The following is a 27,159-nucleotide window of genomic DNA, read 5'->3' as shown; positions in this document are numbered from 1 at the left end:
TTTGAATAAATTTCAAAATAAACACCTTACATATTTTATTTATCGAGGTTTTATTAATAAAACAATAGAAATGATTAACACAAATTAAAGTTAGAATAATCAAAATTGAAATTATCCTAATCTCTTTTTGAATGATATTAGGTGAAACTTTTCAGTATTTTTGTTTTTTTCTTTTGTAACCTTGTACTACTGAATAAATTTATTTTACTTTCCAATTAAAGTGTTCAATTCAAACTTGAGTATGTGTAAAACTGGTTTTCCCAGAGAATGTCAGGAGGTGGCAGATGAAGAACCGACTAGGATTGATTTTCAATGTATTAAAGTCAAGCGTCCATGCGTGTGTGAATATATCTATATAATATATCAAGGGGAATATTACTGTAAACGAAGCAATTTCTGTATCCAGTCGATACTAGTTGTTTTCTATTTCCAGCTGTCACCGTTTTTTTTAAATAAAATCAATAGTTAAAACTTTATGCCAGTTACAAGCTGTCATCTTAAATGTCAATAATTTCATTCCCACTTCCACAGTAAAGGGAATTTAAGTAAATGATGTCAATTGTCAAAATGAACTGAAAGTTTTACAGGTAACAGCAAATGGTACAGAGAATGTAAAAGATTGAGTTTGACTCTAAAATGAACCACGTAATATGATTTAATTTATTAAGCAACTCTTACACTTTGATAATATATTTTAAAAAAAAGGTTTTCACTTCTCTAGCAGACCAATTTCACAGACACAGATTTAATAATAATAATAATAGGCATTTCTGTACAATCAAAAAGTTAAAAAATCTTGTCTTTTTTGTTCGTCACTTTATTTTGGTTTAAAAGAATTCATCAGAAATTATTAAAACATTGCCAGAATTCACATCAATGTATTTACACTATTACAATTATAGTAAATGTATGAAATTTAGAAAAAAAATCCTTAGTTGACCAATGTTTGCATTAGTTGGGTTGGAAGATTTGTGGCGTATGAACACTTTAAAGAGCGTTCTAACGCTTAGTAAAAATGTGTGAAAATGAAACAAAATAAAACCTTGCATATAAAATATATTTTTTAAACGTATTTGAAGGTAGACTTTGTTATCAACAAACATTATTTGGATGGTTAAGAGTTGTTCTTCGATTTAAATCCTTTTTCTATATTTGACGTAACCGTAAATAATTGTATTTAAAAATGTTTTGTGAGTACCTAGTTAAAAAATATATCTATCATTTGTGTACCCACATTTATCGTCAAGCTTGCAAAGAAAAATGTTAGTTTAAAAGCAAAAATATGGGTAGTTCACAAAAAGGTTTTAAAGTCAGACTTTCTGAATCAACTTTATTTATTTTTAACATGGAATGAAGGTACAACAACATAAAGGGAATAAAGTTAATACAATGATACTAAATGAGGGTAGTTCGCACATTAACGTTTACTTTTCTTCTTCTTCTTTTTCTTCTCAAACGATCTCCCTCTTAAGTCTTGATAAGCCATACTATTACTTTCATAATTCGGAAAATTTAGTCCATCCGTCTGTTGATAATTTTCGGAAAACGTCTCCGAAAATCGGTTACTTAGTGATTCCGATCCAAAAAGTTTGAAGTCCTGTTGAATATTTTGATATTTGTCGTTTTGCGGGTAGATCGATGTTAAAATATTCGTTGCTATGGCAACCGGCGTGTTGGAATACGCCTGCTGCATAGGTCAGAACTTCAAATCCTGTAACAATAATTAATATTTACTTTTGACCAACCCGACTGTGCACCTTGAATCAGTAAGACTACGTTCTTTCCTCCACATATCATTACATTTTTGTAGCATTAAAGACCTATCTGTCATCCATTCTTAGCGTACCTAACCTATGCTCGTATGTGTCAAACGACATGTCAGCGCTAACAGTAGACTATGCAAAAATTTATGTTGAGACATCTATATAAAACCTGGCTTTGGACCTAAATGAATCATTATTAACAAATCCACTAAAAAACATTAATTTTAACTTGTTGTTTCACAAGCATGACATGTCTGCGACGCCATCTTGTCTAGGGTCTTGTCTTTGGACGCTTAATTTGAATTTTAAATAATAATTTGTTTATCTATTCTTCTACAGACGCACTCTTCTTATGCAGGTTAGTCGAGCAGAGAACTTCTTCCACTCTCCCTTTTCAACTGTCTTCGGGAAGCCTCTGCGGATGGGTTATGGAGCTGTAAGAGCCTTTACCATATCGGCCAGCAAGTAGGGTTTCGGCCTCAAGGTCAGGTGCCCTGCATTCTGCCAGTCACGGGTTTTTCTAAACTTTCTGTGCCTCTGCATGTTACATGACCAAAAAACTTAGCATACGTCGGTCACAAAGTGTTGCAAGACGATCTGAAATGGTTAAAAGGACACTTCTCATTTTCTCTTACCTTGATGGCCTGGGGTAGATCTGGCAATTTCATATCCCTCAACTGTTGTGGTAAATTCATGCTTTTGACAGCTGACACGGCCCTGGCCGGTGCCGCCGAGATTCCCGCCTGAACACAATAAAAAATCGGTTAATGTTAATTCTTCATTTCTGAAAACAGGGGGCAAACGACCATGAGCGGTATCATTTAAAACTGATGTTAAGTGATACTGCTCATGGTCACTTAAAACCAGAAGCCACCTGGATTGCTTGCATTTGAAGAAATTTTCAGCTCCTAGAAGAACCCTAAGATCCTATTAGTTCAGAAATACTTCCGTGGGCAGCTGCTACCACATGTGCTGCTGCCTTAAAAACAGATGTGGAGCGACGGACGTCCAGGTGATAGATGGAATTTCATATGCCGACGTCTAATGAAACTCAGCAGCAGAACCAAACAACTCATTTGAACATACTCTGTGGTACGTAGGTAGAAGGGACTGAATGAACTGAATCATGATGAACTTGGATATTTTCACGGACTTTATCAAATGCTGATAGATTCCCGAGAAAGGGCGTGGTTTCACACTAGTTCAAGTATCAAAATTGTCGAGCTACAATGACGTAAGAATGTTGAAGTAACAACAGGGTAGCAGCGACCTCCAATCCCCACTATAATGGAGGATCATCAGGATTTTCTTGATATTTTTGTGGATAATACGCTATTCGCGTTTCTAGTCTTCTTTCTCCTCCGTGGGGGGCAGCAAAACGTCAGGACCATCGTTTTGTCGTGTGGACCGCACGCACACTTCAAAATGATGGCCCTCACGTCTCACAGCTGTCTTCATAAGTGGCTGCAAGGGGGTGAATGGATATTTTATTTTGTTTGGCCACCTGATGGTAAATGAGACCGGGTGGAACTCCAGCATTCTTCTACGAGGCCATTAAAAACATTTCTATAGACTATTTGAACTGTCTAACAATTAGATACCGCCAAAACCTAACAGGATTTTATCAATTTCAGCTCTTCCAAAACATATATTGATGAAGGAACCATGAAGCATCTTCTCACCTCAGCCTTCTGCATCTTATTCTGCTCCTGCAATCTGCACAATATATCCGCCATGTTCGTCTGTAACACCATTCCGCCCATAACCAGTTCATCCAACACCTGATGAGCGGCGTCAGCATGAAATATCAAATCCAACTCGCAGACATTTTCAAAACATTTGTCCAATGTCTCGACGAATACCTGAAATCGTTTTAAAGACATGCGCTGTTAACAGGAAGCAATTGGGCAGGAAGGCTCACCTGATGTTAAGTGACCCTTTCAATGACAGAAGGCTCGGGAGTGCGTGGCCGGCCTTTTAAGAATTTCTAAGCTCTTTTCTTGAATTTAAGTCGTATTGGTTCAAAAAACCTGTTGCCTATGGACACTTAATGGTGTTGGAATCGCGAGTGCGTTGCCGGCCTTTTAAGAATTGGTACGGTAAGAAATGGTTCTTTTATTGAAATACCCTAATTCCTGAATGAAATATGTCATTTAATAATGACAATTATATTAACACGTGGAAAACAACGTCAACTGGTGCGGCGCCATCTTGCCTGATGGTGTTTTGGCGTTTGATCTAACGAATGTCGAATTAAGTATTTCCGAACCAATTCGACTTAGGGTCCTTCAAGAAAAGAGCGTACCAATTCTTAAAAGGTCGGCAACGCACTCGCGAGCCCTCTGGCATTGAAAGTGTCCATGGGCGGCGGTATCACTTAACATCAGGTGAGCCTCCTGCCCGTTTGCCCCCGGTTCTATAAAAAAAAAAAAATTAAACAAAACAATTTGTAAAACTAATAATTTGATGTGTATTACCTGAATCAAATCTAAAATGCCGAGTTCACTCTCCGACGAGTCAACACAGAACACAAAATACAGTGTTGCATAGTGTCTGTATATCAATTTGTAGTCTGAACCCCCGATAAGACTGAAAAAAGAAACGTTTAAGAACAAAAATTTCCCAAAAAAAAATAAATCTAAGTCGTGTTAGTTATCTCTATTTGGTGGATTCATCTTCGCTCCCAAGCAGAATAAGTAATAAATTTTATTTATTATTTATTTATTTATTCACACTTCGTTGCAAACAAACACAAATACGTCGCGGAAAAGCATCAATTATTACTTGCCGACAAAAAAGACGCGAGGGAGGCCTACCAGATCCTGATGATCCAATCACGATATTTAATGACAAATTAAAAAATAATTATAGTCAAAATCGGATTATCTAACTGCCTATCTATCAGACGATTGACCAATGAAATAATTTGGGAACATGTTAAGAATTGCTGGAAACATACCTTCCACCCTCTAAGAAATTGCAGACGTTGTCATCTCTCTTTGAGACCAGTTGAAACGTCTCCTTTATTATCTGTTGTTGCATATCCTCGTTCTGAAATTCATATTAAAATATTGACTTCATTAAAAACTATTTAGCGTTAGAGTACTGAACGAAAATACCCTAACGCCCTGAATGAAGCACACACTACTGTATTCAAGAGATGTGAAAAAATATATCTATCATATTATGACAACAGATGACGCTTGTTTCCCAAATGGGACGCCATGCCTTCGACGGACGCTTTTTTCTTTGCCTTAGCGGCACAGGGAGTCGACGCTTTCAGACTTTAGAGAAAACCGAACGTCGTAAGGATTTAATTGGTTTCACCTGTCTTCCATAGTTCATACAATGATACACTCTACATAGCATTACATATTTTTCAATAACGACAATTAAATGATAAAACTGAGGAGCTGTGTACATTTTTTAAAAGCATTATTGTCTCAGTCCGTAATAAACTCGACAATCATCAAATGTACCGAAATTTCTAAGAAACCTGTTTTTTTTTTACAAATTAGGGTTGCTTGAACATCCTTTATCACAAAGATGCCTCAATATCGGAAAATATGAATAAATAAAATACTAAACAACTTCTTGTACAGTAACAGACGTCAGGGGAAAATAACAGTCTACGCAATAGCATTCAAATAAGATTTTTTTAATGTAATTACACTAGTCAGAAAAAACCATTCAACTAACAAACCTGAGTTACTTAGCACAAAGAGAAATGAACATATTTTTCATTCCAAGAATGAATCTTATACAGAGTTTTGTAAGCAACATATTAGAAGATATAAAGCATGCATAATCTAGGATAGGATGAGGAGTGATTGGGATATGAATAGTGAAGATGAAGCAAGAAAGTGACTCCATCTTCAATACAGCAGCAGCATAAATGTACAGCTAGCTTCTTTAACATGACCATCAATGATAGTTTGATCTAGGTACACATGCAATTTTATACTCTGTCAATAAAAAATTGCCAAGCATGCCCAGTTAATGCTCAAAATAGTGTAAAGGATTGTTTTCTGCTCTTTTCGATAAAAAATATTATAGTGGCATAATAAACACAACATAATGCTCACATACAGATATTTGTAGGTATACGTGTCACTAAGTAATCTTGTCTAAGGACCCAGTACCAATAGGTGCTAGGTGAAATAGAAAAAATCTTTTTACTGTACTATGAAAAGCTCCTATCAGCTAGCTTAGAAAAATTTATCTCTTGGTAAGAGGGATTATATAGCTTAATTATTTAAAATATTGCAAATCATATAAGTTACAATACAAATTGGACTAAATTTCAGTATAATTAAGTTATTTACTCATGCCTCTTGATGATTTTAAGACTAGGAAACAAAGGACTGCATTGATGCTTTGCAGTAAAAATCAATAATGCTCAAACAGAGATATTGATTTATGGGTGGGAGCCATGCCTATCGTCCATATTTAATATTTTATACAGACATAAAGCTGTGAACTACATAGGAATAGGTGGAGGCCACAAAATCCACAAAATATAAAAAAAAATTTAAATATACTTACGAAATACTGATAGAATTTTGATAATCTCGGTTTTCCATGGTTATTAAACACTAATATAGCTTTGATCATCTTAACTCTACAATTGTTATGAATTTATAATTATACTAAAATAAAATTAAGTAAATAATGAAGAACTATTTAATGAAAAGATTAAATTTGTGAAAATCGAAAACATGGACAAAAAACTTTGATTGCTTTCCAGTTTCCACAGATCACATAGTAATAAGTAGTTAGTACAATGTACATACCACATAACATATGGCACATAAACTTTCTGTAAATTGTCAAAGTCTTTTTCAAGCCACAGGTATCGTAATCAAAATATCTATTCACATACAACACTATAACGTCAATAACAAGAAAATATTTGATACAAAATTGCGAGGGCAAGTCTCAAAACAGACAAAACAGACTGGCGATAAGCTCTTTTAAATCACCAAGTTTTAGTTTTACAAAATATTTATAAGTAGCTGCAACCTCCTGATCCTAATAACAGTCAATAACAAGAATAGTATTATTATTACTAAATAGATACGTTGGAGGTACATTAATATGGGAGACAATAAGTAGTAAGAAGGAGAATATTATGGGGAAAAAATCCAGTCAGCACAAATACATAGTACTCTTTCACGAGTACGACAAAATTGGCTATCATTATTACATTACGTTGTTGAAATACATCAAGTATTAATTTTAAATATAACATTAATCTGAATATTTCATGTTTCTTGATGATGCCTACAGGTTTAAATTTATTAATTTAATGTAAATTTATTGACGTCGAAGAAATAATACCTGTCTATCTTATGTTCCATAATAAACGTATATAATATTTTTTTTAAACGTTAACTAGTCTTAATGTAATTAATAAAAATTGTAAGTATTTGTACGAAAAAAATTCAAAACCCATACGAGTAATTATGTTTCAATACAAATATTAACTATTTGTTATCTTAAGTTCTGTCTGATAACAATATTTTTAAACGTCAGATCTAAGACTCAGTCAAAGAAATATGTTGAGGAAAAAAAATAGCACGCGGAAGAAGTGAAACTTCGACAGAAATGAATCATTTGAAGGAATCGATTTTCTTAAAGCAAATTTTGGTTATTTTTCCGAATGAATAAATATTTTGAAGTTTAAGTTGCGCATCTTTATTATTCTTGTTTTTCGTGGAGTGGAAATGTTGGTAATGATTTTGATAAAGTTAATGTTTTCCTAACTTATATTTATTTTTAAAACTACATTTTTTGGAGACTCCAAAATATTAAACAAATAATCAGTTTTGCAAATATATAAATATAGTTATAGCAGACTGCAGGTTCACACCTGTAAGATTTTTAAATTTGCCACCAGAGCCTTGTGCCACGACTTGCGTCAGACTCTAGTTAAAAATATATGAAACACAACGCGTGGTCTAAAGACTTTAGCTTAACCAGAAGTCAAATAATAATAAAAAAAGTCAACTTTCAAATTGTCAGTTGTCAATTATTATTTTTTAAGAACGCGCTTCTGTGATCGCGCATCGCGGTCGTATTGTAATTGTCACAAAAAAGAGTTAGCAAAAAAGTTTAGTGTAGTATTGTGTGAATTTACTAATTGTAATTAATTGTGGTGTTTGAAACATAAACTTTTGAATGAAAAACATATCAAACAACCCGTGCAGGTGTAATTTTTGTAATCAGGTCAGTTTACCAGTATTATAGTACTGTATGTCACGATGTCTTTATTTGGATACCGGTCCTCATTTCTCCAGCTACTTATTAAATAACTATTCTGAGGGGTATCTATTTCAATCTCGTGTTAATCAAACTATGTTATTTAACGCTTAATATGCATCTTGTTAGTTTCGCTTCTACATAATAAGTAATTGTTGATGTTGACTCGAGCGTTTTATATTAAACGGAACAATTGGTTTTTATGCTAATTTCGATGAATAGGTATTATCTGAGCGTTCTTTTGATAATTAAGGACATTTTTTACACGTGTTGATATTTAAAAAATACGAGTTTTTACACATAATGATTTGAAATTAATATAAGTTATTTATTTGTACTTATTATTTAATTGTATAAAGGTTTATAGTTTGTTATTTGCTTACAAGAAATTATAATTTTTTAGCACTATTAATTTTCTATTTATTTTAAATAGACATTAAAATGTTGGCACAGCTTATAGAATAAAAAAAATGCATGGTCTAATTGGCATAAATAATTAACAATTGAATACATTCAATGGTTTAATATAAACTCTATAAGTATAATGGCTGATAAAATATCTTATTTGGTATATACCTAATCTGTTGTCATATCTTACATACAAATATAGGAAGCATCAAAGACTGAGGTCATAATAAAGTATTGTCAGAAATAAATAGGAAAATAGTCAGTAAATGTACAGTCACAAATCTTCTTTCATACATTTTTTTGTCAGAGAAGCAGGATATCCCATATACAGTCAAAACCATTTAGAACAACATACCAGTTACATTGACCAAAGTCAAGGGTTCTGACTGAATTCTATTGTATAAGGTATTTAATAATATCAAATAAATTAGATATCATCAACTGTAACAACTATCAACTGTTACGATTTTCGGTTTTTACAACTACTCCATTCTTAAGATTTTCATTGAAATTTAGTAGCTATTCACTAATTAACTTTCTTCTTTTGGTCTTAGTTCTTTATGGTCAGAATATATATTACTTAGCTACAGTAGTAATCTTAATAACTAAATATTAAAAAACTAAGTCCCCTACCACATCTGTCTGTTTGCATTAAACTCAAAAGAACAGCACAGATTTTATGGGGTTTTTCCCAATTAAACGAGTGATTAATTTATAATTTGATAAGATTTTTGGTTCTGCAAACAAAGCCATTATATAGCTGTTTACAAGTGAAGCTGTGTCAGGCCCTAGTTTATGAAGATTACTGTAAAGAAAAGATTTTGAAAGATCGAGGTCATGATGAAATATAAATATATCTGAAAGATCTCTGTCAACTGATAAGACGTCATTAAAGTCATTAAAATCTTTTGATCTTAGAGATCTTTTTGATTTGGTATTTTCTTTTAAATTTTTATTTACTTAAATGCATGAATTACTTTTTATATGTATGCTTAAAAATTATTTACCACTGTATATGTTATATGAATTAAATTTTACAGCCAATAAAACAGTTAGGAATGCAATGCGTCTATTTTAAATGTAACTGTACAGTTTACAAATCATAAAATATGCATCATTATTATTTTATTATTATTATGTATATAATGAATAAATAAAATAAATATATAAACACTGGGATTTCAACAAACTATCCAACCTATTTTTTATAAAGTTCAAAGAGAGTGCACAATTACACTTTCCTGAAGCCTATTCCAGTCAGGCACCCCTCAGTTTTGGAGAAAGTTTGTGGAAGTTGTGTTATATTGAGTGGTCTTCAGTTTTAAAGAACTATGGCTTCTTCAAAGAGCTTCTCAATTCTTGGAACTTTCAATTAATGTAACATTAATATATCTTTAAGAGTTTTCTTGGTGAAAGGCATTTTAATGATTTTCTCACTAAATAGAGCATAGAATTAGCCTCCTTTACAATATTCATGATGTGACATTCCCTTTTCAAATCATAACTGATAGTCTTTTTGTGTAATGCCAGTACTGGGTACTGGCATTAACTGCTGTCGACCCAGGTGATAAGCATTGTGCGGATTTTTCTATCCGTATAAAGAAAAAATATGTGTGCCTTACAGACAATATCTATCTATGTGAAAGTGTTTATTTTCTAATTCTAGGCCACCTGCTACTTAGTATATCATATTAGTGTGTGTGTATACTACACACACTAATATGCAAGTGACACAAATATATTCTGACATTTCAATAGTCCATAATTGTAACAAAATATGTGACTTGGTGACCATATTGGCCGCGTCTGAAAATAATTCAAAACATCAGTTATTTATTGTAAATTACCATTTTCACTTGGTGGTATATTTTGCTTTTATGTTATCCCTTGATCATTCTCCAGGTAATAATTTAAACTTTTCTGTCCTGTTGGTCCACATTACATGTCATAGAAATACATGGGTTCGATTCTATAGAAAAATATCAATGAACAGACTAAATAATATAGATAATACTAAAAATAAATTCGCATTCACTTCTGTCCCACTGACCTACGGGGATATATATAGACTCACCCACGCGGTAATGAAACGTAATTTCTGTGATTCATGGATTTGAGAGGTTAAGCAATGCATGTGCGGTGTGTATCTGGATGGGTTCTTTAAATATATTTGCCTTTAATATACGCGTGTAATTTAGCGCTTTGGAAGGTTAAACTACACTTACGCGGTTGGAAAGTGGATGGTGTTTTAAGTATTCCTCATTGTATAAGGACAGTAAGGTTAAGTTACGCTGGTCACGGTGAGAACGTGGATGGCTTTCCGTTGCATATTACGTAACGAATGACATGCCTACAATTTAATGAATATAATTGTTACCGGATTTGCGCGGTTAAGTTGCGATTGGTGCGGTCAGGTAGCTGATGGGTGGTTAGAGAATTATAGTAAATTCTTTAATTTGGTAACCCATCCAAATGTTGACGTCACGTATTGTTGCTTAACGTGGATATCGTGTCAATGACGTTCTCATGGAAATTATTCGTATTTACAGTAACCACACGAATTTCCAGCGATCGTATATTACAAAGATTTAAATAGAAATATATCATCGTATCAAATGGGAGCAATTTAGCAGTCAATTGATTTTATTATAGACAATGCTTAAATGTTATGCCGTATTTGTTTGTTTAAAATATGAATTATGACAGCTTTGTGGCTTCAATATATATAATACGTCAATAAAGGGCCGTCATCGCAGCCCATGGACATGGAGTACACTCTGAATAGTTGGAGGCATACATATATATCCGATACATTGCCCCGCCAGTGTGTCTTCAAGTCGTTCTGGAAGTCTGCCAGTTTGCACTGGAAACAGCTGCTCACTAAACAATTAAAAATCGTACCAATTCTTAAAAGGGCGGCAACGCACTCGCGACTTTGGCATTGGGTGTCCGAAGTATCATTTAACAACAGATGAGCCTTCTCCTTTTCTTTCCATGTTATACAAGAGCGTACTAATTCTTAAAAGGCCGGCAACGCACTCTCGACCCTTCTGGCATTGAATGTGTCCTTGACGGTATTATTTAGCATCAGATGAGCCTCTTGCTTTTCTTTCCCTCATTTAGTTGTACCAGAGCGTAAGATTTCTTAAAAGGTCGGCAACGCACTCGCGAAGACCCTGCCCGTTTGCCGTAAATTGTAAAAGAATAGTTTGTGTAATAGATTAATATATCTAAAGAACGATATGCCCCGTTAACGATTAAGGAAGTATAGATTATAGACTGCATGGTTCATGGCATCTATGGTTTCTTTGAATCTCAGACAAAAACATACAAAGGGCGTAATGAAGCGTTCGAAATTCGAATTGCATCCTGCTTCCGTATTTCCCGCCCTCTGTATAAATATAGCGACTGGGCGCATTGATAACTGTCAACTGTCAGCCGTGACAGGTGTCGGTCGTGGAGATGCGCGCCCTTTTCCGTGGTAAGTTTATGTTATGACATGTGCTAAGTGAAAAGTGATTGAAGGGTTTAAAGTCTTTAGATTATCGGTAAATGTCTCATCGTGTTTTTGAACTTGAATGTTTATATACATATCGTGTTTTTGACCGCGGTAAATCTTCTACTAGCTTCCCTGGGACATACGACGTCCAACTGTTAAAAAAAAGAGCATACTCAAAGGCCAACAACGCACCAACTACAATGGATGTCCATGCGATGACTGCCCTTTTTAGGCGTCCCGTAGGCTGGTTATGCTATTAAAAAATATTATTTTAGTTGCGTTTAGCAAAAACGAGTTTCGAGAGAACATACCCATCCAATTCTAAACCGTGACAATAGTAACTTAACCCGTCTTATTGAAGAATTTGGCGATTAATGTCACATTTAACCCATCCGCTACCGCGACATGTGTTGCTTAACCAAGGTGTTGTCCAAATTTTTGGCAGATAATTGAAAGGGGACACCCACTTATCACTGTACCCATCATTTTCCGGGCCGCGATAAGGGTCGCTTTGCTTTATTAATATCAGAAGTCAGTATCGTAATGATAAAGACGATATTCCTATGTGTTTTACAATTCTTGCGCATTTCATATTAGGGTTGTCTATTTAAAAGTTTTAATATTTTTATTATTATTTTCCCCTTCATATGATATTTTTAGTAGTACCAAATCATATACTACCCCATAGAGACTATTCGTTTACAGAATAAATCACTGGATTTCCGAGCAATTCTCTATAAAAACCTTCCTCAGAGTTCAAGGGATATAGAATTACACTTGAATCGGTCTAGCCTTCAAGTTTTGGGCCGTTAGGAATATCCTAGGTGGTTTTGGGTCCGTGAAAATATTCCCCTCGAACCCCACATACCCTGCTCGGGGCAAGGAAGGCATTTCCACCTCGGAAATGTCAAACCCAAGGGATCAGAAGGTCTGGTATGTGTTCCATGTGGCAACGTGATCAGCCTTTGCTTGATTGGGTCTAATGCAGTTTATTAGTATTCATAGGCGAGCGAGTGTTGTATGTATAAAAAAAAGGTTGGCCACGTTTTAAAATTATTCATGTGATAACCCTAACGACCTGCCAAGGTCACGTTACGACGTTACGTCGACTAACGACGCTTATCGTTCAGTACATTCCGTTAGTGCGCGCGCGCCGGTATACAACGACTAAGTGTAATTTGAATGTAAGTATTTTTGTATATTATTCACCGTCTAAATAATACAGTCATCGCGGGGTATACGTATATTAACTACGGGACGGATTTTTGTACAGTTGGTGTGTATAATTATGGTTTTCTGTGAATTGACTGAAATATATCGATCGGCGAACAGTAAATTTTATACACACACAACAGTAATTATTTGAGCGCGATAAACTCGGAAACTACCAAACGGATTTTTATACAGTTTTCACCATAGATAGTGTGTTTAATAAGGAAGTATTTAATATGTAATTATTTAGTGTTTTATGTAAATTGACTATAAAATATAAAGATATTGGAACAACATAATATTTATATTGAGATCATTTCATGTATAAAGTAAAGCCGGTCGTTGATATGAAGGCGAAAACCCATTTAACTCGTCATACAGTTGAAATCAGTAGATAGCATGTAACATGGAGAAGGTTTCAGTATATATATATATATATATATAAATATATTTACGGTTTTATGTAAATTGGCTAATAAAACAATTATTAAAAAGCAAAATGTCTTGAAGATCTTTATATAAAAATGAAGTACTCTGAAGGCGATTAAGTTAAAAACTATTGGATGGATTTCATATAGTTTTAGCATAGATAGTTTGTTCAATGTGGAAGCTTATGTATTTTACTTAATTGAAACAATTTTTAATTTAGACGTCGCAAATGTAGATTGTGTAATTCAGCGTGCCACTCTCATCTCTGAGTTCGTAGGTTCGACGCCCGGTTATGCACCAATGGACTTTTTTTCTATGTGCACACAACACTCGTTTGATCTGAATACATCGTGAGGAAACTGGCTTGCCTTAGTGGGTCGACTATATGTGTCAGGTACCTATGAGATTGACCAATCATGAAGCAGATACAGAAATCTGCGGCCCAGATCTGAAAAGGCTGTAGCATTGGTTTGTTTTTGTATCAGTTCGAGCGATAGCAAGCTTTTCTAAATATTTATTCCGATTTCAACTCAGTTGCGTCGCTAAAGCTTCGCAAGACTTAACTTTCAATGCAGAATTAGAAAATTAAAAAAATAAAATAAAAGAATATGCAGAGCGAAATTTGAATTTTTCTAAGATAGAATAATCAATCTCTTATCGCGTGGCGTGTCTTTGAACATGATCGCAGCATGGGAGCATGTATTCAGTGCGTCGTCTGCTACATTAGTTATCCTTCTTGATGTATTCTTTATTTTATATATTCTTCACTTTCCTAACACGTGATCATAAACTTGTATAGATGCTTTGAAAACCCTTCTAGTCAGACTAGAACCCCGTTACTTAGATGATCAGCTTAGAGAAATGATGCTGATTCAGAATCATTTATTCATGTTGGTAACATAATGTACACTTGTGAACGTCAAAAAAAGAAATGTAGTATTTAAACGCTTCTAACACCCCTGAAAATGCAGCCGGGAGATTCAGTCGCGTTACCTCTTTATACTAAAGCAATTCCTATCCACTATGATCGTTTCAATATTCAGTATTTAATAGGCCTTAGCACGCAATTTTACTTTTATGTACGATTTAAGTTTATTTATTGACAACATTTGAATCTCACTAGGGATTTTGTTGAAAAAACGTATGCAATTGCGTTGGAAAGAATTATTCGTTTTATGCAGCCTTTGATTGGTGCGTAAATAAATAAATAAACAATAAATAAATCTTAGGATCAGACTAGAGATGGACTTGGTTTGTGAGATATATTAAGAATAACAATAATTTTCAATTTAATTACGCGCACCACCATGTGGAACTAACACATTGGAGTATTCCCAAACTAATTCAACTTATCTTCAAAGAGCGTCCCACTTCCCAAAAGGCAGCAAACAAGCGAGCTTCTAGCAATATCCAAAGGTGTCCTTTTGCCCTCTGTTCTATAAATATACAAGTCTTAAATAGCTTTCATTTTGCAAGTGTTGTGAGCGGAACGATTCTCAGAAGTTTCGTATAACGAAGCCGTTACTAACGAAAAATAACGATGATGCAATCCGTTAGAACTGCCTTATTGCGTTCGGAATAAGGTTCTTTGTATTTCGTTGGTGTGAGTCACCTTGAGGCTAAAGTTTAGCGACCGCTGCCATGATCTTAGGATTCATCATTATATAAATGTTAAAAGGAGGCTTGAAATTTTCTGGAAGGTTCTGATATATAACTGTGGTTTTATGTAAATTGACTGAAATATAACGGTTATTGAAATGTGTTAAACCCATGTTTGAAAGACGAGTCAATCAAACAATCAAAATATCTTTATTCATATAGGTAAACAAGTACACTTATGAACCTCAAAAAATTAAATTAATTGTAAATTTACATTTACAACCAGTTCGCAAGTCAAGGGCGTAGAGCGGGCAAGAAGAACTGGCAAGAAACTTTTCGCCACTCTTTCCAATCGCCAAGTTTTTAATACAAATTGTTTGAACTGGAGCAAATCAATCCCAATTATTAGGATCATTTAAGTATTCACATTTAATTAATTAATTTAATTCTAAAGAGAGATTTGAATTTATTTAGTAATAATTCTCTAATTTCGCCTTGGAGTCAAAAATTAGATAGATAGTGTGTTTAATAAGGAACGTTTTAATATATAATTGACTATGGTTCTATGTAAATTGACTGAAATACAACAGCGATTGAAAAGCAAAATGTCTATATTAAGATTGTTTCATGAAGAAAGCCGGTTGATATAAAGGCGAAAGCCTTATAAGCGTTTGAACTTATTTTTATACAGTTTTTCTAATCGATAGCGTGTCTTATGAGGAAGGTTTTTATGTATGGTTTTATGTTATTTTACTGAAATATAACAATTATTATTGAAGAGCAAAATGTGTCAATATTAAGATTTTGTGTAAAATGAAGTATTGGTCGGATTTATAGTCTAGTCAACAAGTTCAAAAACGTGAAATAAGGTGATTCCGAATCGAAAAAGCCATCGCTCATATTTTTAGGACCTTTATATCTATTTTTCACGTTTTTGAACTTCTTGACTAGACTATTATAGTTAACATCAATCGATAGCGTGCTTCTAGAGAAAGGTTTAGATATATGTTTTATGTTAAATCATACCTAAGTTATCGTTGAGCCAAACGATACCACTCAACGGCGGATGTAGATGTTTTTATTTTCAGCGTTAAACGAAATGTAACGAGAATGAAGTCTCAAGGTTTTTCATAATATAACTTCGTGATCACTTTTTCAAAAACTAATTATTGTATTCCAGTGTGGTTTCCTCACGATTGCTTCCATCGTACGTATTCGCTACAACATTTGAGGTCTGGGTCCTATGTATCTGCTTCTCAATAGGCAAGTAGGTGATCAGCCTTCTAAGGGTGGAAGGTTTTCTCACGATGTCTTCCTTCGTAGGTATGAGGGTATTACGATGTTCTCGCTACAATCTTTCAGGTCTGTGACTCATATGCATCATACATTTACTTGTGCAACGGTGCATGCAATATTGATAAGGAAAATTGTCAAGTTACTCCCAAATACCTCGTACGAAAAAGTGTAGGGCCGTGATAAGAAAGTAGTGATAACGATAACGATTTATCGCCGTTATTTGCCGTTATATTTCAACGTAATTTTTTCGTATAGTAAATGTAAAAATGTATGCCAAACTCCAGGAAGGAGCATACCAATTGTTAAACGGCCGGCAACGCGTTCGCTAGCCCTCTGGCATTGATTGTCCGTAGTTGACAAGTATTTATGAAACAATTGGACTTAAAGTTCTTCAAAGAGCGTACCAATTCTTAAAATTACGGCAACGCATTCGCGAGCTTCCGGTGTCCATAGGCGACAGGTTTTTCTAAACCAATCGACTTGGAGTCCGTATCAATATTTTTAAAAGGCCGGCAACGAATTCGTGAACTTTCTGGTATTGAGTGTCCATGGGCGAAAAGTATTTACGAACCAACTCGATATAGGGTCCTTCAAAGAGCGTTTCAAATTCTTAAAAAGACCGGTAACTCATATGCGAGCCTTCAGGTATTGAGTGCCCATGCGTTCCTGACTTTAAGTAGAATTAAAGAATTTAAGACATCAGGCTCACCTGATGTTAAGTGATATCCAATGCCAGAGTTCGAAAATGCGTTGCTGGTCTTATAATAAATGTTTAAATAATACCAAAAACACTGTTAGTAAATAAATGTTTCGAAGTTTGCTCAAGGTTAACTTTCCAAGGCCTCTAGGGATATCTCCAACTTGTACGAGGGTTATTCAAGACTGCAGAAGACGGTTGGCAATTATGTGGTCACTACAAGCACGATATGTTGTTAAATTTGCTTAGGAATAAATACTTCCATGGCGTGCTCCAGGGTTTGACGTCATCATGATTGTAGCGACACGTGGAGAAAGGTGGTGCTCCTCTGCCGATCTAGAGGCTCCTTTAATTCTCTAAGCACTGAATGGAATGCCGAAATGTATGGCTCCATGAGAATTTGATTGGAGCCGTGGAATGTAAATGTCGCTACAAGTCTCTTAAAAGTAGATCTTATTACACCGTGGTAACTAAATCACTCTTTTCATTACCGGCGATTTCCCAGTCCGTGTTGAGATTTCCACGTCGTACAGGCCAACGGCGTGGATACCGTGGAAAAATTGGGGTATGGCTGTGTTATGGATACGTCTATCCATAGATTTTGACAACAGGTGATGATCGCAAATCTCACAAAATCGGCGCCATCACCGCTAGGTGTTAGCACTATTCTTGCTTCGTAATTCTTTGATTCTTTAACTGTCCAGTGGTATTATTTTGGATGTACGGGATAGTTCGGTGTTAGGATGTTCGAAACAAAGACTGTCTCCCAATTTTATTCGTTTTTTTTGGAGTTCGCAAAATTAGACATCACTAAATTATCCGTCAAAGTCTCACAAACCTCTTATCTTCTATTTGTCCAAATTATATCGTGATTACGATAAAACTTGGCGCTTCCGGTAAATGTTTGTCTACGCTGACCTGTTTGAGACTCTATCAAGAACATATCGTTTGTCAATTATATTTCTCAGTTTGACTGTTTTGCTCAGGATCGATTCATGATCATGGTTAAGACCTGGATCTGGTCTTTTATCCACCCTTTTTGGGGCGCTATCTTCTTCCCCTTGGTCCTTTCCAAATTATTAAGCCTATATATGGGTAAAAAACTAACTTAATCTAATACATTAGATGTTCAGGTGCTTCCTTTCTTATGATAGCACTTCTTGGCCAAGATGTGCCTTTTATTCCCTTTATATCTTCTGCCCATCTCTTGCTCTGTCTTCGTCTTTTTCCATCTCGTCTCATTAGTAAGAATTTTTGTCCATTTCAAACTGCTATCTCTCGTCATGTGCCACTTAGGTGTCTATAAAGTTCACCTTTTATCTGTGCATCTGGATACCTCGCCCATTGCCACTTCTTTTTTAGGGTTATGTCATTTATCACATTTCATTTTTTGCGGGTTTTTCTACATTCAATATAACTAAATAAAGAGATTTCGGGAGGTCTAACGAATCTTCTTTTAAAAGAACCCTCCTCCATGTTTTCCATTCCTCTTTGCATTGAATATCCGACTTTTTAAGAGGACAACTCTTTCAAGTACAGTTTCTTCTTTCTAGCGTTCATTTTCCGCGCTCGAATTGTTAAAAAGGCTTCTCCCATTCTGATATCCAAGGTAGAAATTCGCGCATTCCCTGACTCCCTCTTCTCCTCCTCCTCCTCTGAAAGTTGCATGGGTATGTGGTTCCCCCTTTGGAAATGTACCCTACGAAACGGCCTTTAATAATTTATTCTGTTGAATATTCCATTACGAGTAAAACCAAGGTAGTTAAATAGTATTTTCCTTCCTATGACCTCGCCGTTTACGGCTTCGCTTATGCAATGGTTTTATGTAGGTTCGGTTCACAAATGTAGTGTTTTATATATTTTAACTTTGCCTACCTTCTTGGTACATACTGACATGTGGATTTTTCCTATGCTAACCCATTGAGGCTATTCGCTTTTCCGAGACAATAAATTTATGTTGCCGAGGCGGGAATGCACTTGCGAGTGGTCTGGCATTGTGTCCATGTATCACTTAACAACAGATGAGCCTTATGACCCATTCCCCCGTGTTCTGTCAAATGTCTTTAAAGAAAACGATTTTTAATAGTTTCTCTCAATACTCCAATTACACAACGCTAACACTCTGTATTAAACGATTTTTTCAAGTCACATATTTGACGATGCGTTACGTATTTGTTCGTTACGCGTCAAAAGACAATGAGATTGGCAGGTGGAAGGACAGGTATTGTTCCATGTTGAGGAAGACTCTTTTAATATTAAATTTAAAATATAGCGATAAATTGTTGTGTAAAGTTGTGCACGCTTGTTATTGATGCATGTATATTGTTTTTGTATGTCATGTGTTTTGTTTAAATGTTTGTATGTGTTTCGTTAGTGTGCCTTAAAAAACATAATTGAGCGGTGTTACGTGCGACTCTCATCAGTGAGGTCGTTGACCCCGGTTGCGCCAATGGACTGTCACTGTGTGCATTTAACATTCGCTCGTATGAAGGATAGCACTGTGAGGAAATCGGCTTGCCTTAGACCCTAGCACGACAAGACGTGTGTCAGGTGGCTGATCACTTGCCTATTATAGATTGACATATCATCAAACAGACAGAAATCTGAGGTCATAACGGTGGTTTTGAAGTAACTTTTATAAGATTTATTTCCAACACAAATATTGTGTATTTTCAATATTGGTAACCTACGTAATAATAATAGTCCTTAATAATTCTCCCTATAGCAGTCCCTGTAACCTCCTCGCTGTATTGCGATTATTTGGTTAGGATAGAATAGACTAGCTCTGAAGCCACATACTGAATCTATATATATATATATATATATATAAACGGTCACGTGTCACAAAACGGTCCTATACTAGGCAAATTCTTGTAAATGTAACTACCATAAGCGCTGGCATTGAAGAACCCCCCGGGTCGCAGAGGCTGCCCGTCATGTTTTGTCGTTACCAATGTTTAAAAGGCTGGCAACGCACTTGCGAGCCTTCTGTGGTACCACCGCCCATGGATGTGCCCACTTATATCAGATGAGCCTCCTGCCAGTTTGCCTCTTATTACATAAAAAAGCCTTCGTCTGTCAGACCCCAATGCTGTCTTGGAGTTGAACATGATTTAAAATATAAGACCTCCAACCTAAGGGGAGGACTTGGACCAGACGTGATATTTGAGCAAAAGTCCCACAATTCTTCACACGGGAACAGCTTTTTAATCTTTATCAAGCTCAAGTCTGTTGGAGTGTAGAGAAGAAGTCATCTCTGGGCAGCGATGTGATATGCCTTTTTTTTTGTTTACAGTACTGAGCTATGAGATGGCGCGGAATATAGTAACAGTGTGTATGTTTTGCCTGCTCTGCGCAGCGCACACCTGTGGTTCTCACGTGGACGTCGACGTGTCTGGTTATGAGGCGAAGAGGATCGACAATGCACTGGACATAAGAGGCAAGATTCGGCAGGAGAGGTCGAGACATAAGCGAGATGTTATGGGAAATTATATTGAACAAATTTTTAGGTGAGTTGGAATTTTCGATTATATAAGGTGAACTTGAATTCAAATGCGCTCATTTTAGTTGAAATTTAATTTAAATGCGAGCAGTACAAACGCTATTTCATGATTTTTTTAAAGTGGGTGCAATAGAATACCCGTCCACTACGTAACCTTAATGCGATCCGAAGTGGTGAGGGCCTGATGACCTGTGACTGTGACACATGTACCTTTAACAGAGAAACAAGCATGTTTTAATATTATTATTAACAGCAGCTATTTTGTGCACTTTGTATGTTTTTGTGAGAAAAATAAAGATTATTATTATATAATATTATCTGAACAGTGTTGGCTTAGTGGCTTCAGCGTGCGACTCTCATACCTGAGGTCGTAGGTTCGATCCTCGGCTGTGCACCAATGGACTTTCTTTTTATGTTCGCATTTAACATTTGCTCGAACGGTGAAGGAAAACATCGTGAGGAAACCGACATGTCTTAGACCCAAAAAGTTGACGACGTGTGTCAGGTATTGGTGGCTGATCACCTACTTGCCTATTAGTTTAAAAGATGATCATGAAACAGATTGAGAAATCTGAGGCCACGACCTAAAGAGGTTGTAGCGCCACTGATTTATTTATTTATTTTAATATTATCTGTTACATTTTCCAGGTTATATGGTGATCCCAACTCTATGACGATGGACCTCAGTGGTTTTCATAGAATGTTAAGTGGCTTGGAGTTAGAGAAATTAATAAATGGAAGTGTAGAGAAAATAGAAAGTAAAAATTATATGTATGACCAGCGGGGGGCAAATGACGATGTTGTTAATGTAAGTATTTGCACATATTATATGAAGATTTGGTCGTTTAGACCCTCAGTTCTTGGACCTTAAACATAGCCTTTTATAAATTTGACGATTTTTAAATGATCCAAATTCTTGCAATTAATTTGATCCAGTTCATACGATGTGTATGACTCAAAACTTGGTGATTAAAATATATAAAATATATATAAATATATTGGCGGAGAGTTTCTTGCCAGCTCTATGCAATTGACTTGCGAACTGTAAATGTAAGAAAATGCTGTATTAACTATAAGTTTAGAATCAATTTAACATCTTCTCTGTTAACGTTCATAAGTGTACTTGGAAATCTATATGAATTAAGTTATTTTAAGTTTGAGTTTACACCAGGAAGATATGGTACCAGAACCTCTGCAAACCAATCTTTATAAGAACCCTGGCACCGGATTTCATCAGCTTTTATATGAGTTATGGAAATACTGATAGCACAATAACATGATATATTTTTTTATTTCAGTGCATCAGCAGTTCCGAATTAATCACAACAGTGAATACCAAATTAAAAAACAACAATCATGAACACAGTCATGACCACGATCATGACCATCATAATGATAATGATAGTAATATAACAAAAGATACGCTAGTGGCCATATGCCCTATTTTATTATACCAAAAACTCGCAAACACCTCACTAGAAAGAGGCGGTTGTGTTTCAGACACAAACTTTCAAACACACATAGAAGTACACGAGAGCGCATACTCGAAAAATATGTTTGCCGTGTGGCTCTACTCTTGTTTAAGTATCACAGCCATCAGCGCATGCGGACTCTTAGGCGTGGCCGTCATACCAATAATGCACAAGACTTACTACAACCACTTGCTACAATTTCTGGTCGCATTGGCTGTGGGCACTCTATGCGGTGATGCGCTGCTGCACCTCATGCCACATGCCATGTCAGGCCATGATCAGAGTCACGACGACGGCATGTGGAAAGGCCTTGCCGCGATGTTGGGTGTTGTGTTCTTCTATTTCACGGAGAAAGGTTTGACCGTGGTTGTGGAATGGCGGAAGAGGCGCCAGAAGTTGGAAGAAGACAAGCTACCTACACGGGTTAGAGTTTTGAAGGATGACCCGATTTTCAAAGAGGAAGACACGAAGATGTGCAAACACAAATATTCAGAGTACCCATACTGTTACGATGAAATTGACACAGACACACACGACGAGCACCATTTGAGAGATTTGCCAAGTCCAAAGGAGAAAGAGATGGAGAAGGAGAAGAATAGCGTCAGTGTTGTGTCGTCGAATGCGTTGAATGATAAGAGTGAGAAGGAAGAGCCGAATGCGAAGGATTGGCTGTTGAAGGGCGAAACGGGGGTGGAGTTGAATAATATTAAGGATGGGGCGAATTTGAAGGATGGTGACAGTTATACGGTTATTTTGAGGTGGGTCTTATTTATGTATGAAAAATATTAAAGAAAAACTCAGAATAGGTGAATTTGAATTATTAGAAAGATTTAGTTGATTTTTCTTCAATCTTTTAGTATTTCATGAGTTTTATCCCACTTAAAAAATCGTAGATATCCAAGCATGTCTACTGTTTGTATGTATGTGTATCAATTTACAAGACATTTCTAAATGAATATTTTTTTTACTATTATTAGTAAAGAAACAAAAGTGCAAATTTAAATACAATAATCACTACTTTGAGTTATATTTACATTACTGACCCTTTTATTGAATATTTTAGAGAACACTCCCGTGCCCATCATGGTCATTCCCATGCCCATGGGCATGTCCATGCCCCGCCGTCATCTATGTCCTCTGTTGCATGGATGGTGATAATGGGGGATGGATTACACAATTTTACGGATGGAATGGCTATTGGTAAGTTTAACTAACCGTTAATAGAGATCGGAAAGTTTAATATCTATAATCTATGCTCTTGCATTATTATTAACTATATATATATTATTAACTATTTAATTAAATCGATTAAATCAGTCTAATTTAAGTCGAAATATTATTTAAAAATGTATGTATTATTTATATTAGCTGCCGCTGCCAATTTTATTTTGCTAGTGCACCAATGACCTTTTTATATGAATTTAACACTTGCTTGTGCGAAGATATATTATATATTTTTTTTTGTTTTTAATATTTCTAAAATTAACGACGATTTTTTTAATATTATGAAATTTACGAAATATAATTTTTTTTTTAAATTATGCGAAATTGTTTTTTAATATTTCAAATAGTAAGATGTTTTTCCGGTTTTATTATAATTTAAAAATATTATTTTATACTGGCTAGCGCGAATGGTCGTTTTGCCTAAATGTGATATTTTACTTGCTTGAGCGTGCGATTCTCATCCCCGAGGTCATAGGTTCAATCCTGTGCACCAATGACCTTTTAATATGCATTTAACACTTGCTGGTGCAAAGGAAAAAGTATTGAAATTTACTATATGTGACACATAAAGTCTCAGCTAATTTTATATTCCCTACCGACTCGCCCCTTTGGGCGTAAATACATGAATAACTTTATTCATGTTAGGATGAGATTCTTAAGAAATTTAATTAATGAAAATGTCATTATTTAAAATATTAAAATTTAACATATTTATTTTTAATATACTTAATAATGTGTATTTCTTTGTATTTCAGGCGCCGCGTTTGCTTCGAACTTAGCCGGTGGATTCTCCACCGCCATTGCAGTATTATGCCATGAATTACCCCACGAATTAGGTGAGTTTGATTTTTACATTAAAAATAAAATAATATTATTAATTTTTAAAAATATTATTAACTATATAATTTGTCTTCTTACGACTTAAAGTGACTATAAAATTCTACCCTCTTTTAATATTAGATTCGTTTATGACATATTGAATATAAAATCAATTCGTGATCCTCCTAAAATGTTGTGACGTGATTTATTAGGAACTACCCTCTTCTTGAATATTTTTTTATTAAATTTCCATCTACCCTCATCTTTCAGCGCTTATATTGAAAATACAACATACAGTCCTCTCTATGCATTTTTTTGATTATTTTTTCACCTCCTATTTTGATTTTTGTTCTAATTTTACATCTACCCTCTTGCAGGTGACTTCGCGGTACTCTTAAAAGCGGGTATGTCGGTAAAGAGAGCAGTATGTTACAACATATTGTCCTCTGCCCTATGCCTTGCTGGGATGGTCTGTGGTGTTCTAGCGGGACATGCGCCATCCGCCACCAGATGGCTCTTCGCGGTCGCAGCCGGCACTTTCCTCTACATAGCGCTGGTTGATATGGTAAGTTTCCATGTCCGGTTTCTTTATTCAACTATTCGTCATCTGTACGGATAGTTTTTTATACTACACTTGATATATTGTCTGAAAGAGCTTGCTTCAGCAGAACAACTTCTTGACAGACGTTCTTCTTGAATTAACCGGTAGACGGCGCTATAATCCCAAAGTCCCAGGGATATGCGGCCTTCTGTGCCTGATTGGTTTCCTCGCGTTGTTCTGAACATTTGGGATTGGTGGACATATTTGTGGTTGCATAAAAATTTCATAGGAATCGGTTGAGCAGTTACGATATAATTTTTTTTAGATGCCCGAACTGAGCACATCGCATAGCAACGAAGGGACCTTCTGCCAGTGCCTCCTGCAGCTCATGGGGTTGGCTTCTGGCATCGGGATTATGTTGGTGATTGCACTATACGAGGAGGATCTTAAGAACTTATTTGGTTAGTGTTAAGTGTAAAGTGTAAACGGTCAAGTGTAAAGTGTTTACGGTAAAGTGTAAAGTGAATATTTCTGTGAATTTCTACTTAACTTTGTACTTAGTGAACGATCAGTTTATATGTCCCATGCCCCATTGGCAGTTACTGAATCTAAGATAATTTTAAATAGGGTCTTTTGTTTGATTTGTGTGGCCTATGCCATACTCGAAGTTCAAATGTGGTATATCTACTAACTTTGTCCCATGCCCCATGATTTTAAGTGGCTTAATATTTAAACTGATCATTTGCACTTCTGAATTATAGTGTAAATTACACTACAAAGTGATTTGTAAAACGTACTTATTTGGTTACATTTTGTATCAAATTTGTTTGCCCCATGCCCCAATTTGTGTCTATTCTTGTTCTCAATTATTTTTGGATATTTCAATGTTTGAATGATTATTTTTATTTTGTGATTTCATGTAAATGTCATAGTAATAGATTAGAAGTTTTGTGATATGTGTCCAATACCCCATCTCTGAATCGTTTTTAGAAGACGCAATCTTAAGATTTCAAAAGGTTTGGGATTTCTCTTTTTATTGACGCATACTAGGTGACATTTACCATTTTTGCCCCAAATTCCGTTTTGGGACAATTTATGAAAATCGATACATTCGCTCATAAAAAATTTAGAACTGACCTAAATCTTACCTAGGGACAAACAAATTATGCCCCATAACCCCAATATGGGATATTTTGAGGGCAGTCATAACTTTTAGTTTGTGTTAAGAAAAGTTGAACACATTTGCTCCATGCCCCACACAGGCGTTATTACTATGACGTTTATGTTAAAAAAACTTAATTAATAAATAAGTTCCTATATCATAATATATTAAGACAAAAACGTCACGTTCAAAATGCTATAATTTTAAAAGATTTTTTTTTAAATTCAAAATTAAAAGGTTTTTAAATTTAAAAATGATTTTCCCTTTTTAGCGCATTTGACAGAAGTTTTTAAAAATCTACGAAATTTCAAAACTTCCATTTTTAAAATATGCGAAATTCATTTTGTTTATTCGAATTTCGAACTATATTTAACCAACTCCAAAAAAATGAATTCTTTTAATCGGATTTTTTTTTATTTTACCACATAAATGTTTGTCTTTTGTTCAAGTTGGAATCAAAATGTTACATTACAGTAACAGCCCGTAGGAGTCAATAAACATTTCAACATATAAATATAGCATTTTGTATGTTTAAAAGTATTAAATGTCAGTTAATCTGTGCATTTTATTAATTTAAGTGATAATTATTTTAGACGAAATAAAACATTATTCATAAAATTGTTTCATTACTTAAACCCCTAGTCCCGTGACTTAGTATGACATTGTATGTTGCCACCTTTTCTTTCATATTGAGTCACGTGACTAATAAAAAAGTATATTTTTTATAATTTTTCACGTAATTAGCCATTTCAACAGCAGTAGTGATACTTATTGCTGTTAAAATTATCACTGGGGCCTTGGGGCCAGTAGTTTTTTTAACAGTGGGCAGGATCAACTGATGATAAGGATACCGCCCATGGGCCATAGGTCGGAGGAGAATAATTATATTTTAAATAATGTTTAATTCTTCAGTCAGTTTTAAGTAAAATTTACTATAAATGTCGTCAGAGTTTTGAAGACTACTCCCGGAAATAGGCAAAAGAAAAAAATACTCCCGGAACGGGCTCAAAACATAAATTTAATTTAGTTCCAAATTTGCCCACAGAGCACTTTTATGTTTTTTTTGATACAAATAATTTTAATTTAATTGTCAAGTTGAGGTTAATGTATTATGACCAAAAGTGAACTTGATTATAAATGATCAAGCATACAATCTGACACCGAGGGTTCAAACGCAAAACGTTTTTATACTGTGTTTGTATTGACGCGCCCTCTATATTTTTGAAGTTATACTTTTGGCACCATGGAGAAAAATGATGAGTGAATTTTTACGAT

At 35.0% G+C, this 27,159-nt stretch overlaps 2 protein-coding genes across 4 annotated transcripts; one reads left to right on the top strand and one right to left on the bottom strand.

The window, feature by feature from the left end:
- Positions 1 to 1,039: 1,039 nt before the first annotated feature.
- Positions 1,040 to 6,514, bottom strand: LOC110993423 (AP-3 complex subunit sigma-2). The gene is made up of 6 exons (XM_022259684.2): positions 6,309 to 6,514; positions 4,723 to 4,814; positions 4,241 to 4,352; positions 3,446 to 3,625; positions 2,399 to 2,506; positions 1,040 to 1,711 (listed from the first exon to the last, which is right to left on the bottom strand). The coding sequence occupies exons 1-6, from the start codon at positions 6,375 to 6,377 to the stop codon at positions 1,697 to 1,699; spliced, it is 576 nt and encodes a 191-aa protein (XP_022115376.1). The 5' UTR covers positions 6,378 to 6,514; the 3' UTR covers positions 1,040 to 1,696.
- A 1,294-nt stretch (positions 6,515 to 7,808) lies between these two features.
- Positions 7,809 to 26,491, top strand: LOC110993410 (zinc transporter foi). 3 transcript variants are annotated; one of them, XM_022259669.2, is made up of 8 exons: positions 7,809 to 7,991; positions 20,460 to 20,673; positions 21,315 to 21,474; positions 21,965 to 22,896; positions 23,202 to 23,338; positions 24,118 to 24,198; positions 24,559 to 24,746; positions 25,048 to 26,491. In XM_022259669.2, the coding sequence occupies exons 2-8, from the start codon at positions 20,474 to 20,476 to the stop codon at positions 25,186 to 25,188; spliced, it is 1,839 nt and encodes a 612-aa protein (XP_022115361.2). In that variant the 5' UTR covers positions 7,809 to 7,991; positions 20,460 to 20,473; the 3' UTR covers positions 25,189 to 26,491. The 3 variants fall into 3 exon arrangements, with proteins under 3 accessions (XP_022115361.2, XP_022115360.2, XP_022115362.2); XM_022259668.2 differs by lacking the exon at positions 7,809 to 7,991 and adding an exon at positions 11,870 to 11,913; XM_022259670.2 differs by lacking the exon at positions 7,809 to 7,991 and adding an exon at positions 13,060 to 13,115.
- The last annotated feature ends 668 nt before the right edge of the window (positions 26,492 to 27,159 follow it).

The sequence above is a fragment of the Pieris rapae genome, chromosome Z (assembly GCF_905147795.1).
Source record: "Pieris rapae chromosome Z, ilPieRapa1.1, whole genome shotgun sequence".
Taxonomy (NCBI): Eukaryota; Metazoa; Arthropoda; class Insecta; order Lepidoptera; family Pieridae; genus Pieris; species Pieris rapae.
The sequence above is the reverse complement of the archived record's forward strand: the minus strand, read 5'-3'. Positions and strand labels throughout refer to the sequence as shown.

Coding starts and splice junctions, on each gene's coding strand:
- LOC110993423 (XM_022259684.2), bottom strand. CDS start 6,377: ATGATCAAAGCTATATTAGTGTTTAATAACCATGGAAAACCGAGATTA. Junction 4,353..4,722: donor AATTTCTTAGAGGGTGGAAG/GTATGTTTCCAG, acceptor TTCTTTTTTCAG/TCTTATCGGGGGTTCAGACT. Junction 2,507..3,445: donor ATAAGATGCAGAAGGCTGAG/GTGAGAAGATGC, acceptor TATTGTGTTCAG/GCGGGAATCTCGGCGGCACC.
- LOC110993410 (XM_022259668.2), top strand. Junction 22,897..23,201: donor AGTTATACGGTTATTTTGAG/GTGGGTCTTATT, acceptor TGAATATTTTAG/AGAACACTCCCGTGCCCATC. Junction 23,339..24,117: donor TACGGATGGAATGGCTATTG/GTAAGTTTAACT, acceptor TTTGTATTTCAG/GCGCCGCGTTTGCTTCGAAC.